Source organism: Peromyscus maniculatus, chromosome 19 (genome assembly GCF_049852395.1).
Source record: "Peromyscus maniculatus bairdii isolate BWxNUB_F1_BW_parent chromosome 19, HU_Pman_BW_mat_3.1, whole genome shotgun sequence".
NCBI lineage: Eukaryota > Metazoa > Chordata > Mammalia > Rodentia > Cricetidae > Peromyscus > Peromyscus maniculatus.
This window is the reverse complement of record NC_134870.1, coordinates 36325831-36338616: the sequence shown is the minus strand read 5'-3', so window position 1 is coordinate 36338616 and position 12786 is coordinate 36325831. Positions and strand designations below refer to the sequence as shown.

Genomic DNA, 12786 nt, shown 5'->3' with positions numbered 1-12786 from the left:
TAGGAAATCATCACAAGGATGTGGATATCAAAAACATGATTCTGTATCCCTTGAATGACAGGAAGCAGGCATCTAGGCTGAGAGACTAAAGAATCAAAGTGGGAGCTGTGGAGATGGCACTGTGGTTAAGAACACTTGATGTAGCCGGGCGTGGTGGCGCACGCCTTTAATCCCAGCACTCGGGAGGCAGAGCCAGGCGGATCTCTGTGAGTTCGAGGCCAGCCTGGGCTACCAAGTGAGCTCCAGGAAAGGCGCAAAGCTACACAGAGAAACCCTGTCTCGAAAAAACCAAAAAAAAAAAAAAAGAACACTTGATGCACCGCAGTGAAGGAGGTTAAGTTCCCAGCACTCACATCAGGTAATAGGCATGCTCATACACAGATGCACGAACATACATGTAAATAAAAATAAAATAAGTACATCTTTTAAAAATGCAGAATTAAACTGATATTCTTCTGGTAGTTTTGCACGAAGGCAGAAAACTCAAAGCAAAGCAATTAATGAAAGTTTGAAAATATCAGTGAATGCAGTTCCAAAATTACAGAGTCTCTGCATCTTACACTATGATGTTGGTATTACCTTTTACAATTTAAATAATGTAGTTTTTAATCCTATCCAGAATTTTCAACATTCATACTATGTATCTGACACTCTTAAAATGATACAATTAAAAATACATAACACACACACACACACACACACACACACACACACACACACACACACACAGGCCCCATAATTTAAATGTATTCTAGTAACTAAATATCTGAGTGTTTGATAAGATTGTATACAGAAAAGTCTTTTTTATGGATATATTCCCAGACTTCATAAAATTTAACTTATCATTTTATTTTGTAAAGTGATTAATTCAAGCCCAATCTGTAGAAACTAAAATGGCAGGTGTCCCCTCACCCACAGACAAAGCCTTAGAGCTGTAGGTTTACCTGCAATGGCATTCTCAAAAGCTCTGGAGTCTGAAATTCTAGCATGTTCTGAAACCGGAGTCTACTAAACAGACGGAAACAAATTCCAGGTCTACACCGTCCGGCTCTTAAAAATAAAACACAAAATTCAGATTCAGATAAGGAATAAGGACAATAATAAAACTATAAATTAATGTAATTTAGGAGACAAAAAAACTAATCAAGATCAAGACATGAGTTCTAGTCCTTATTTATCCTCTATGAATACTTTTAGAAGGTGTTTAGTGCTCTGGGACTCAATATTATCATTTTACTGAGCCAGATTCACGAACAATGTCCTCTACAGTTACAGTTTTAAAAAAATCAAAATTAGTAACATAAATATGAAAAACAAGTGAAATTCAAAGCATTAATGCTTACTAATTTAAAATTAATCAATTCCATTGAGATATTATCAAGCTCTATTTTCAGACCCATTGATTAGAGTTGTACAGATTATGGATTATATAACCACACAGGATTAGATTTATCCCATTACCACAGTGGCATACACTTTCTTGGAAAGCATCAGAAAATATAATCACATAGTTTCCTTTTAGTTCTTCCAATCAGGGAAATAGCTAATGTCCAGGATGAATGACAGAAAAACTTCCAACCTTATGAAGCTCACAACCCAGAAAGGAGAAAAAGAGAGAGGGAGGTTGGGAGGAGGAAGAGAAAGAGACACAGCCACAGAGAGAAAGCACAAAGACTACAAAATCTGAAGTTCTTGAACTACTCCTTTGTTTTTTATTCTTTACGTACACTACATTCCAATGGCAATTTTTAGTTAATTAATTTTTAAAGTGCCAACAGTTTGCTTGGTAAAGAGAGTATAAAATTAAGACTAATGTGAAACTAACATATAAAAGGAAGAATATACAATAAATATGTAATGTATATGACAATATTACTATCACAGGCAATTAAAAGAATATAGATTATGCATGTAATTATAACATAAATGTACATTACCTGCCTTTGCGCTGTATGGCACTAGCTTTGGAAATCCATACCATTTTTAACATTGTAACAAAATTCAGTGCATCAAAGGATTTCTGTAATATTTAAATCATTTTTATGTTAAAATACGATTGGTACTAAAGAGGAAATAGACATTTCAACATATTTTAACATGACAAGTTAAACTTAAAGCCCCCTCTTGATTAATTATAAGAAAGAGATTCTTTTTGTTTTTATTTATTTTCTTGTTTTTAAATCCTAACCAAAGCTTCCCCTCCTTCCCCTCTTCAAAGTCTTCCTCCACCTCCACCTCCCCAACTCTCCTCTACTGAACTAACTAATTCTTAAAAACTCAGATTTGTTGGTTATAAACACTAATGAAAAACAATGAATGGCAAACTAAACTTTGAAGACCTAATCTCTATGCTGTGCTTGTGGAGCCGTTTGCAGTTCTTTCCTGCAGTTTAATAACAACTGATTCTCACAAGACACCAAGACTTCATCATGACATGAATGTGGCTGGTGGACATGACCAGAACAAGGATGACACCAATGGACATCCTAACATGGAAAGGGGAACAAACACTTGCAGGGCCTGTTACAGGCAACTGGGGAATGCTGAGAGCAGGAGAAACAGTCTTTCTTGGGCAAAAACACAGCAATTAGTTATCCAATAGCAAGTGGTCAGTCCTGACATCACATGGGTACAGGTTCAATTATACACACTGAACAGGTTGGATTTATGTATTTAGGACTATATATAAATAAATAACAGAGAAAAAGAGGAAATGAATTTGAAAAGCAAGGGAGAGGCAAGAGATAAACCAGAGGGAGGAAAGGGAAGGAATGATGTGATAACCATGTCAAAAATTAAAAACTATTATAAAAAACAAACAAAACAGTATAAATTGCAAAAATAGGATTCTCTGGTGAGAATCTATCACATTATATCATTTTAAGAAACAGGAATGACTAGAAAAAAAACTTTGCTGAATTACTTCTCAAAGAGTAAATCTCTTGAAGAATGAGAGTAATAATTAACAAACTAAACACCTGAAAGTGAAGTATTTTTAACCCTTGCTATTTAACATCCTGCTGAGTTACCAAAAAATTAATGTTTCCTGAATGTTTCAAAGAGAAGTATGATCATTAGTAACAGCAGACTGCCTCAAGGGTCTAAAGTGAAAGTCGGTGGTAGGAGGGGTTCAGTACATCTCTAAGATGATACAATACTTCAATTCAGTGCTCTTGCTTTCTCTAGGACAAAACTAATTACACAGAGCAAGCACAAATGTATTCTTCAATAAGTTTAGAAACTTTTAGAAAGTATCTGCTTAGCTTATAATATTTGCTTCATTTGTTAGTTTGTATGTATAACTTTTGATACCATCACTGTGTCTACGTCATGATTTGATAACACCTAAAAGAATTAATTTCTAAAATACTCAAAACCTACTTCCTTCAGCTTTAAATAATTTAAGAGCAATAAACCTGTACTTTTTGCTTTTTCCTTTTTGAGACAGTTTCCTGCTATGTAGCCCAGGCTAGCCTTGAACTCTAGATCCTGTCTCAGTCTCCCCAGTGCAGAAAGGGCAGGTATACAGCAATCTAATACATCTTGTATTTATAGGCTCATCACTTAGTTTTATTAATACTATTATAGCAAAAAGTTAATTCTTCCTTTATGATGAATTTTATCAAAACCTACAATAAATTGGCACTGGGAATTATTACTCATGTTGATACTGGAAGGAAACAAATGTTATCACTTATTGATCAGAGAAGAAAAATTTTGCAAAGGGCCCAGTAGTAAATACTTTATGCTTTGAAGTCTTTGTTGCAATGTATGAAAGGCCACAGTTGTATGAAAGCATCGACAGTGTACAAGAGTAAGGGAAAACTCTCTTTTGCACAAAGCAAGGTAATGATTTGCACTGTTGGCTAAATGTTTTAATGTTCACTCTAATTTATGCTGCTGTTGGTTTTGTATGTATGTGTCTGTGCATGTGTGCAGGTAAATATACATCTGGAAGCCCAGGGTTCACAGCATACATCTTTCGCAATTTTTAGGATTTTGTTTTCCTTTGTTAATCAAGGTTCTCTTGATCCAAATACCTTCAGAACACCTACTATACTACTATATACTATATGTGAAGTGTTAGGTTCTTCTATCAGTGGACAAGAGGGATACAACCCATCTCCACATATGAGAAGAAAAGAGAACACATGTAATCAAATTGCCACAATGTGACAAATTTATGTATTCAAACTCTTTACTTCTTACTACTAGTTAGTAAATAAAAGCTAATCTTCTTGTCTAATTTGTTGGAACACCAAAATATACCCCACATACTAAATATAAGGTAGAATAGTTTAGTAAAACAACATTTTTGTGATAAATTCATCTATAAAGAAATTTGCAATTAAAATGAAGTCTTTTATTAAAGTAGTTGTTGGACTGGAACTCAATCTTCTTTATTTGGTACAAATATAGCTTATTCATAACATACCTCTTTTACCTTACCAGAATCAATAACAAAGACAACATCATTGACAGTGATGCTTGTTTCAGCAATATTGGTAGAAAGGATCTGCAATGGAAAATTATTTTATGATTAATATGAAAATAGATCAATGAATAACAAAAATAGAACATAAAAAAAGCTTATGATGCTTACTATTTTTCGGACACCTGCAGGTGGATTTTTTAATACCTTCTTTTGATCAGATGTCTGCATATTTGAATGAAGCATAAAGACTTGATATCTGTTTACAATTGAAAAGAGAAAATACACTATAGAACCTGTCTGTTAGCTTAAGCAACATGTACAAAACTTTATAGTTTACCTATGTGTATTGTCAGCAAACCGCTTGTCATCAAACAGGATGCGATCCCTCAAACCAACAATTTCATCATATCCAGGTAGAAAAATTAATATTGCACCTTGGAGAAGAAGGTTTTCAGTATTTAATCTTGTGAAATCAGACACAATCAACAAAACTAATTATAAAGAATAATATGATGTGATTTCACACATTGGTATATGATTATAAAATAAGTACTATTCACACATTACTATCAATAAAATTACAGAACAATTTTGACAACTAAATACTAATTTTTCAACACAGTTTGCTTCAATTCTTTCAGACAGTACTTACCAGCATCACAACTATGGCAAATATTGTATAGAAGATGCATGATCAGATCCAAGTCTACTTTTTCATCATCAAAACTATGATGGTATGCTTTCAACAGCTCTCTGTCTTCTGCACTGAGGTCATTTCCATTTGTTTGAACCAAAGAACTTTCATCTAGATTTCCAAATTCCAATGAAGCACTAAGAAAAATACCAAATCAGTTTTTATTAAAAAGAAGAATACTTAAAGATCAAGGTTTCCCATTATTTCCTCTGAATTTCCAATAAGCCCTAAGGAAGGTGTCACTTAATGTACAATCTATAGTTAATTTATGTGTTGGTTTGTAAGCATCTTCTTCAAGTTAAATTTGGTAAATGATAAATTTGATAAGAAAAATCACAATTAGAAGACCCTTTATCAAAAAAATGCACTAATGACCTACAAATACATCAAAATGCTTAGCATCATCTGTCACTAAGGAAACACATATCAAAACCAAAATGGTACTATTCCACAATCAAAAGGAAGGCTAAAGAAAAAAGACAGTTAAGTGATGGGGATGGTGCAGAAATAGTCATTTATATTTTTCTTAATAGGTTATTTATAATTGCTCAATATTATAAACTATGATGATGATAATAATATCTCTATGTATAATTCTATACTTAAAAGTAAATTGCTTATGTGGTTTTTCAAAAGTCACAATCAGGATAATTTATTGAAATAAATAATTTGCTTCTTTGGTCTATATATAAAAATATAAAAAAATAGCTATCATTAATAACTATTAATGAGACTTCTAGAAAGTTCAATTCTGCCTAATTTTCCTCAGTTCCACACAATTTCTACTCAAGGGCCCACCAAAGGGAAAAAGCAAACAAATAAGATTGTTTCCAATAGTGGAAATACTAAACTCATGAAAGTTTTTAAGTGAAGTATTTTGAATCTCCAGTTTTGTTTAAAATTGTTTACTGTTTCAAGTCAACAAGCAGATGAACACATCTTTTGTTTAAAGACATAAGATTTAACTAACAGCTTCAATAATCTAGCAAACATAATAAAACTTCAGTATATGTGGCTTTTTTATGAGGGTTCTAGAGCTCGAAGTCAGGCCCTTATTCTTGCCCAGTAAGCACATCACTGAGCCATCTCCCCATTCTCTACATACCATGTTTAAATGGAAATCTCCCTTCCAATTTTTCAAAAATTTTAAATAAAGTAAATATGGTACAATATGTCTTATTCACAATTTGAAGAAAATTCTTTTATAATTACAAAAATAAATTTTTGGGTAAAAGACTATAAGTAGCTTACCTGTTACAGAATCTATGATTTACGTGGCTAAGATTTTTTTAAAGACAAAATTCATTTTACATAGTGTGAGGTTTTACCTGTAAGATTCTAGAAGATCCACAATTTCAGTTTGTCCAAAGTGCTTAGCCCAGTCTAAAGCCATCCTGTAAAATTCAAAGATATCAGACTAAGAAATAATTTATAATTATATAATTTCAAATTTTTCAAATTATAAATTTTTAAAGTTTATATAACTAGTCACCCAAAATTATTTATTTATTCATTAGAAATGTAAGTAATTACTGTACAACAGATTTTAAAATAGGGACACCCATAGGAATTGTTAAAAGGTATGTGCAACTATGTCATGACATACAAAGGATGGATACAATCCAAAGTTACCAGCCGTTTGATGCTTTACTGTGGACATTGGCCCCCATGCTAATTAACTGCTCCACTTGGCTCGTAAAACCCCGTCCTGCAGCCACCATCAAAGCTGTTGCACTGGTCTCACTATGCCTGTAATCAACTAAAAGAAGAAGATAAAATGTTAAATGTCCAAACATTAAAGACCTTCATTGTTTCAGTTAACTAACATAATTAACCTGAGACTTGTTCCTTCATTTTAAATGACAGCAATATTATACAATCTTTAACTATCCTCTTCAAAGAAATTCAAGATGCTCTTGCATAAATAGTATAATAAAGACTATCTTCGGAGGTATAAGATGAAATTATTTAATGTTTTCTTTATAATTAAGAAAAAGAAAGGTATTGTTTTGCAAAACCCTTAAATAATGATTTTTTTTATTTACAGGTTGCCATGTTCACTCAATAACAAAATATATAAAGAATTTAAGAATTAATTTTTCATCATCACTAGCAATAAATGTTTTAAGACTTCAAGGGGTTGGAGAAATGACTCAGCGGTTAAGAACACTGGCTGCTCTTCCAGAGGTTCTGAGTTCAATTCCCAGAAACCACATGATGGCTCACAACCATCTATAGTAGGATCTGATGCCTTCTTCTGGCATAAAGGTGTACATGCAGATAGAGCACTCATAAAATAAATAAATTCTAAAAAAAAAGATAAATTTTTAAAATTCTAAAACTTTTAAAATTCTAAAAAAATAAAAGATATATGTTCTTTAAAAAAGGTTTCAAGTAAAGTTCTTGAAATTTTTCTTCATATGGCTTAAGACACTATAATATTGAACTCAAGGAAATAAAAACTCAGGAAGAAAGGAAAAACACTATACACTTTGATGACCATTATCAAAATAATCTAGAAATCAAGAGTCATAGTTAAGGATTTAAAGTACTTTATCAATATTTTAAAGCAGTATTTCTCAGATTTTAAATCTCTAAACTTTCAAGATTACTAAATTATGCAGAATAAATAGTGAAATAATGGGAAAAACTAGAAAACAGCATGAAAAAAATGTCTGTTTTCAAAACAAAATATTACTTCTCAAAATTTTTAAAAACATGATCAACTTTAAAAATGCCTATCAATAGAGGCCAAATACATTTACAATAAATGAGAAATCCTAAAAGATCATTTTATGAAGAGGTCTGCTGACTAGTAGATATACAGGATTTTAACTTAATAACCAAACCCAAATATTAACCTAAATGCTATTACCACAATAGTTGACCCACAGTCACTAAATTAACATAACAAGAATGCTCATAATATAAGGAACAGAACTTTTTTAAAATTGTTTTTAAAACTGCAGGACAAATCTACCTATAAGGTGAAATCCTTGAGGGATAAAAGGATTTTTTTTTTACACTTAAAATAATTTAAAACAGCAAATACAAAACAGAAGTAAATGTAACAAATTTCCACATTTAAATAATGAACTAGAATTTTCAGAAACAATATGAATTGCAAGACAGTAGAATAGACAAAGTGAAATACCAACAATAGGTTGAATTAATACACGTAAAAGTACTAATTTTAAAAAGAATACTTTTAGGATAAAAGGCCTAATATACCCTAAGGAATTAAGTTCAGAAGCAGAGCAGACGCATTTCCACTGTTTACATTTCCTTCCTTATTTCCTGGGGACACGTGACATCTGTGTGAAAGTCAGAGGATAACATGGGAGAAGGACCAGTTCTCTCCTTCCACCATGTGGACTCTGAGGATCAAACTCACATCTTCAGGGTTGACAGAAAGCCTCTTTATCCACTGAGCCATCTCCCCGGCCCCAGCCATACCTCTTAAAGGGGTTTATAAACTAAAATATACCCAAAAGCGGTACAAATCGGAGAACTAAGGGACTAGATGACGCGTCATGTTAGGAAACAAACAACAAAGAAAAGGGGTTGAAATAAAATAAGCATGTCACTGACAAAAAGCTTAAAAGAAAAACCTGTCTTCACAACCTAGAAAGTCGGTCAGGCATAGACACACACTAAATCTCTCATCAAACCAGAAGCAGAAAGACAGAAGGTATACACGTGAGAAAAGTACGTTGACTCAACATATTAACGGACAGTTTAAAACACCCTCAAGTGAGAATGCTGCAAGGTGCGGTGGTGTCCATATTTAATTCCAGCACTGAGGAGGCTGAGGCAAGAAGATCATGAGTGTAAGGCCAGGCTGGCTTACACAGCCAGATCCTCTCCAACAAGCAAATAAACCCACAAGAAAAAAGGAGAAAGGAAAAGAAAGAGGCACGAAGTTTCCTGTCACCTTCCATATTGGACATGGCCATTTCTCTGGTAAAGTGCCTAAAAGTAGGATTATTGAATGAGTATGTGATCATTTATTATGAACCCTGTGAAGAGTAGAGAAGGTTTCTGTCCTCACAAAGTTTGAATTCCAGTGTCAAATGGGTAGTGAACAACAGCAGCAAATGACAAATGATCAAAGTCAATAAAAAATAACAAAGTGATTAACAAGACAGTAAAAAAAAAAGGTACAGCTTTATTGACAGAAAAAGCCTCTCTGAGCGACAATAACTAACCAGAGACCGTAATGGTAAGGGCCTTTATGTCTATCAGATTCTGTAGTCAGGCTTCCAGGTAAAACTGAATCAACACAAGTAAAGGCTGAAAGACAGGAATGTATCAGCACACAAAAGGAAATCAGGTCCAGCCAAACAGCTTAGGAACTGAGAACTAACTAAGTGCCATCCCTAGAACCCACATGAAAGAAGGAAAGAACCAACTCCTGCAAGTTGTTCTTGACCTTCACACAGAACCCATGGCATGTGTGCACCCAAATACATACATACACAATAATACATACACAAACACACTATATAAAAGGCAATCAAGCCGGGCAGTGGTCCAGGCGGATCTCTGAGTTTGAGGCCAGCCTGGTCTACAGAGCGAGATCCAGGACAGGCACCAAAACTACACAGAGAAACCCTGTCTCAAAGGAAAAAAAAAAAAAAAAGCAATAAAATATTAAAAAGAAAAGCAACTCAGTGGCTAAAGAGCAGTGAAGAAAAAGCAGGCTGGTGGAAAATAAGATGAAGGTAGCAGAAGGCGCTGGATCAGCTACTTTTCTCTCTTGATCCAGTACTTGACAAGAAGCAAGCTAAGGAAACACGTTTATTCTGCTTTATGGTTTGTTGAGTTTACAGTTGTCTTGGAGATGAGGACGGGGCAGCAGCAGTGGCTCCTAGGTGTGGTGGCAGGAGGGGAGATCACGTGCTCACACTTTTCAGATAAGGAAACAGCACAACAGCAGGCAGGCTGGGCTCTAAGAGTCTCGAGGCCCACCCACCGTCCACTTCCTCCAGCAAGTTCTAGCTCCCAAAGCTTCCACAGCTTCCCAAATGGCACCACCAGCAGGAACCAAGTGCTCAAATACACAGGTCTACAGGGAATTTCACATTTAAAGCCACCACAGATCCAGTCATGGAAAGGACTTTTTTCTTTCACAGTATAATCAGAAGCAAGGGGAAAGCAGGCCGGTGGGATTTTTGGAAAGATCAATCTGACCCCTCTAGGGAAAACAGAGTGCACCCAGAAAAGAAATAGTGATGGATTACTAAAACAGTCACGGGACATCATTTAACAATAAATTTTAAAAGTTAGGGGTCATTTAAAATGGATTCTTTTTTTTTTTTTTTTTTTTTTTTGGTTTTTTGAGACAGGGTTTCTCTGTGTAGCTTTGCGCCTTTCCTGGAGCTCACTTGGTAGCCCAGGCTGGCCTCGAACTCACAGAGATCCACCTGCCTCTGCCTCCCAAGTGCTGGGATTAAAGGCGTGCGCCACCACCGCCCGGCTCTTAAAATGGATTCTTAAAGCCATTGTTCTACCTTCATTTCTGTTGCTATGATAAATATACTGACAAAGAGGAATGTAGGGGAGAAAGGGTTTTTATTCCGCTTACAATTCTAGGCTATGGTCCATCAGTTTAAGGAAGTCAAGGCAGGAACTTAGAGATCCAGCAAAGAGTAGGGAGAAATGAATACATAATGTTGCTTGTTTGGTTGTTCGCAATTTGAATTCTCCACTCTTATACAGTTCAGGGAATAGTGCTGCCCACAGTGGGCTGGGTCTTCTCGGATCAATTATGGCAAGCCTCCCACAGACCAACCCACTGTAGACAACCATTCTCTTCCCAGGGGATTTGAAAGCGTGTCAAATTAACAATTAAAGCTAACCACCACAGCCATTAACAGATGAGATCCATCTAAGGAGTAAATGTAGAATTGAGGCCCACGTACTTGAAGATGGTGGAGGTGGGGGTGGGGAGAAAATTTTCTGCCAGGAAAACCAAGAATTAATAATTTTTTAAAAAATGAAAAAAGAAAAAAGCCAATTTGAAACATCAGAAGCTGAAAAAAATGTTAAAAAAAAATGGTCAATAATTACAACAATAACAATGCTAAGGGTTTAGGTAAGGCGATAATACTGAACTTCTAAAGCCTTCCCAGTGCTGATATTCTATGACTATTCTACCTGTTGACTAGAAGCCCATAGAATTATAAAGTTTATTTCTGGTTGTCAATATCCCTGAAAGTCAACTAGTAAAAGAGGACAACTCATTAGTGAAGACCTATCACATGATATAAAGTATATAAGAGTTTGTAGAACAGAACCTGAGCCCATACAATTAAAGGTAACAAAAGTCATCATTTACTAGATGACTCTAAGAATCCCAAAGTTATTACTCATTTTTCATGCATTTTTTTCAATCACAAATCTCTTTGAGACCCTAATTCTTTTCCTGCACCACAGAGTCAAAGACTAGATTACATAAATGCATACAACACAAATATAGAAATGATTACACAGATGATTTACAACATAAACATATAAAAGTATTTTTGTAAATAACTATCATATCTGCGAGGACCTTAGGAAATCACTCTGGAGGTATTAACAAATTTGAAACAATGTAAAGCATCTCAAAATAAAATTAATGATAATAAACCAAACATGTCATGCATACTTTTTAAATTAGACTCTATTTGTATCACAAATAAGGGCAAGAGAAATTATTTAATTTAAATAAACTTACCACTAACATTTTCAGTTAAAATAAGATGAAAGACCTGAGCAAAAGCATCGACATCTTTATGCAGCCATATGTCAGAAAGGCAAGCATCCATTTCCTTAATTAACCATGGTTCAAGGCAATTCACATCCTTTTCTGTCTTTTAAAAACAAAAAAGCAAAGATTACAAATTATCTAATTCCTTAGTATTTATTTACCACAAGCAAAGTAAAATGGTCACAATCATTACAAGAACTGAAAAGCATACAACATACACATACTGTTATAGCAAAAGTCTCTAATTTCTTCTTATAAACATTATCTTTCATAACACTATATTTTGATATTACAGTAGTCTTTTATCTGAAAGTGAGCTTGTCTACAAGGTACTAGCCCCATGATCAAGCCACATGTACTAACTGTGCTTCTGATGGTAGATGTACTATATACCACTGGTTTCTTTTCCAGCTACATCAGAGGAAGCATTACCCTAGACCTTCTCAACACTAATACCAGTCTCTGCTCAATATCCAGTACATCGGAGTCTCTGCTGGCATGTAAGCTCTCACCTGTAAGTCCAGCAACTCAGGAAACTGAGGCAGAAGAATACAAGTTTCAAAGCCACCGTGTGCTATATTCCAGACAATAGGCTGTCTGGAATTCCTTTCCTATCCTAACTCCCCACAAAGAAGCTCTGCTGGCAGGGAGACAGATTATACCAGGCTTTAGAAGCTTTTCCTATGTATAATGTCCAACTCAGTTCTTAAAACCACTAGTTTACACAGTCAAAATGCTAATCATGGACTGGAGAGATTGCTCAGCCATTAAAGGCTAGGCTCACAACTAAAATGTCAAAATGCTGATCACTAACTCAAATGGATCTTCCCTACACTGGACAATTTTAAAGCATCCTTCAGAAGCCTCTTTTAAAATTTTGCAGGTATAATTCTTCTGGATACA

The 12786-nt window shown here is 34.6% G+C and overlaps 1 protein-coding gene across 1 annotated transcript in view; it reads right to left on the bottom strand.

Annotated features, from left to right (window-relative positions):
- Ythdc2 (YTH N6-methyladenosine RNA binding protein C2) overlaps positions 1 to 12786 on the bottom strand; it is a 53599-nt gene that overhangs the window by 22479 nt on the left and 18334 nt on the right. The window contains exons 10-18 of the mRNA XM_006977667.4: positions 11851 to 11986; positions 6762 to 6888; positions 6458 to 6523; positions 5088 to 5266; positions 4773 to 4869; positions 4604 to 4691; positions 4436 to 4516; positions 1938 to 2020; positions 945 to 1050 (exon numbers count right to left, since the gene is read on the bottom strand). Of these exons, the coding sequence (XP_006977729.2) occupies positions 945 to 1050; positions 1938 to 2020; positions 4436 to 4516; positions 4604 to 4691; positions 4773 to 4869; positions 5088 to 5266; positions 6458 to 6523; positions 6762 to 6888; positions 11851 to 11986 (963 nt within the window). The remainder of the gene's footprint in view (positions 1 to 944; positions 1051 to 1937; positions 2021 to 4435; positions 4517 to 4603; positions 4692 to 4772; positions 4870 to 5087; positions 5267 to 6457; positions 6524 to 6761; positions 6889 to 11850; positions 11987 to 12786) is intronic.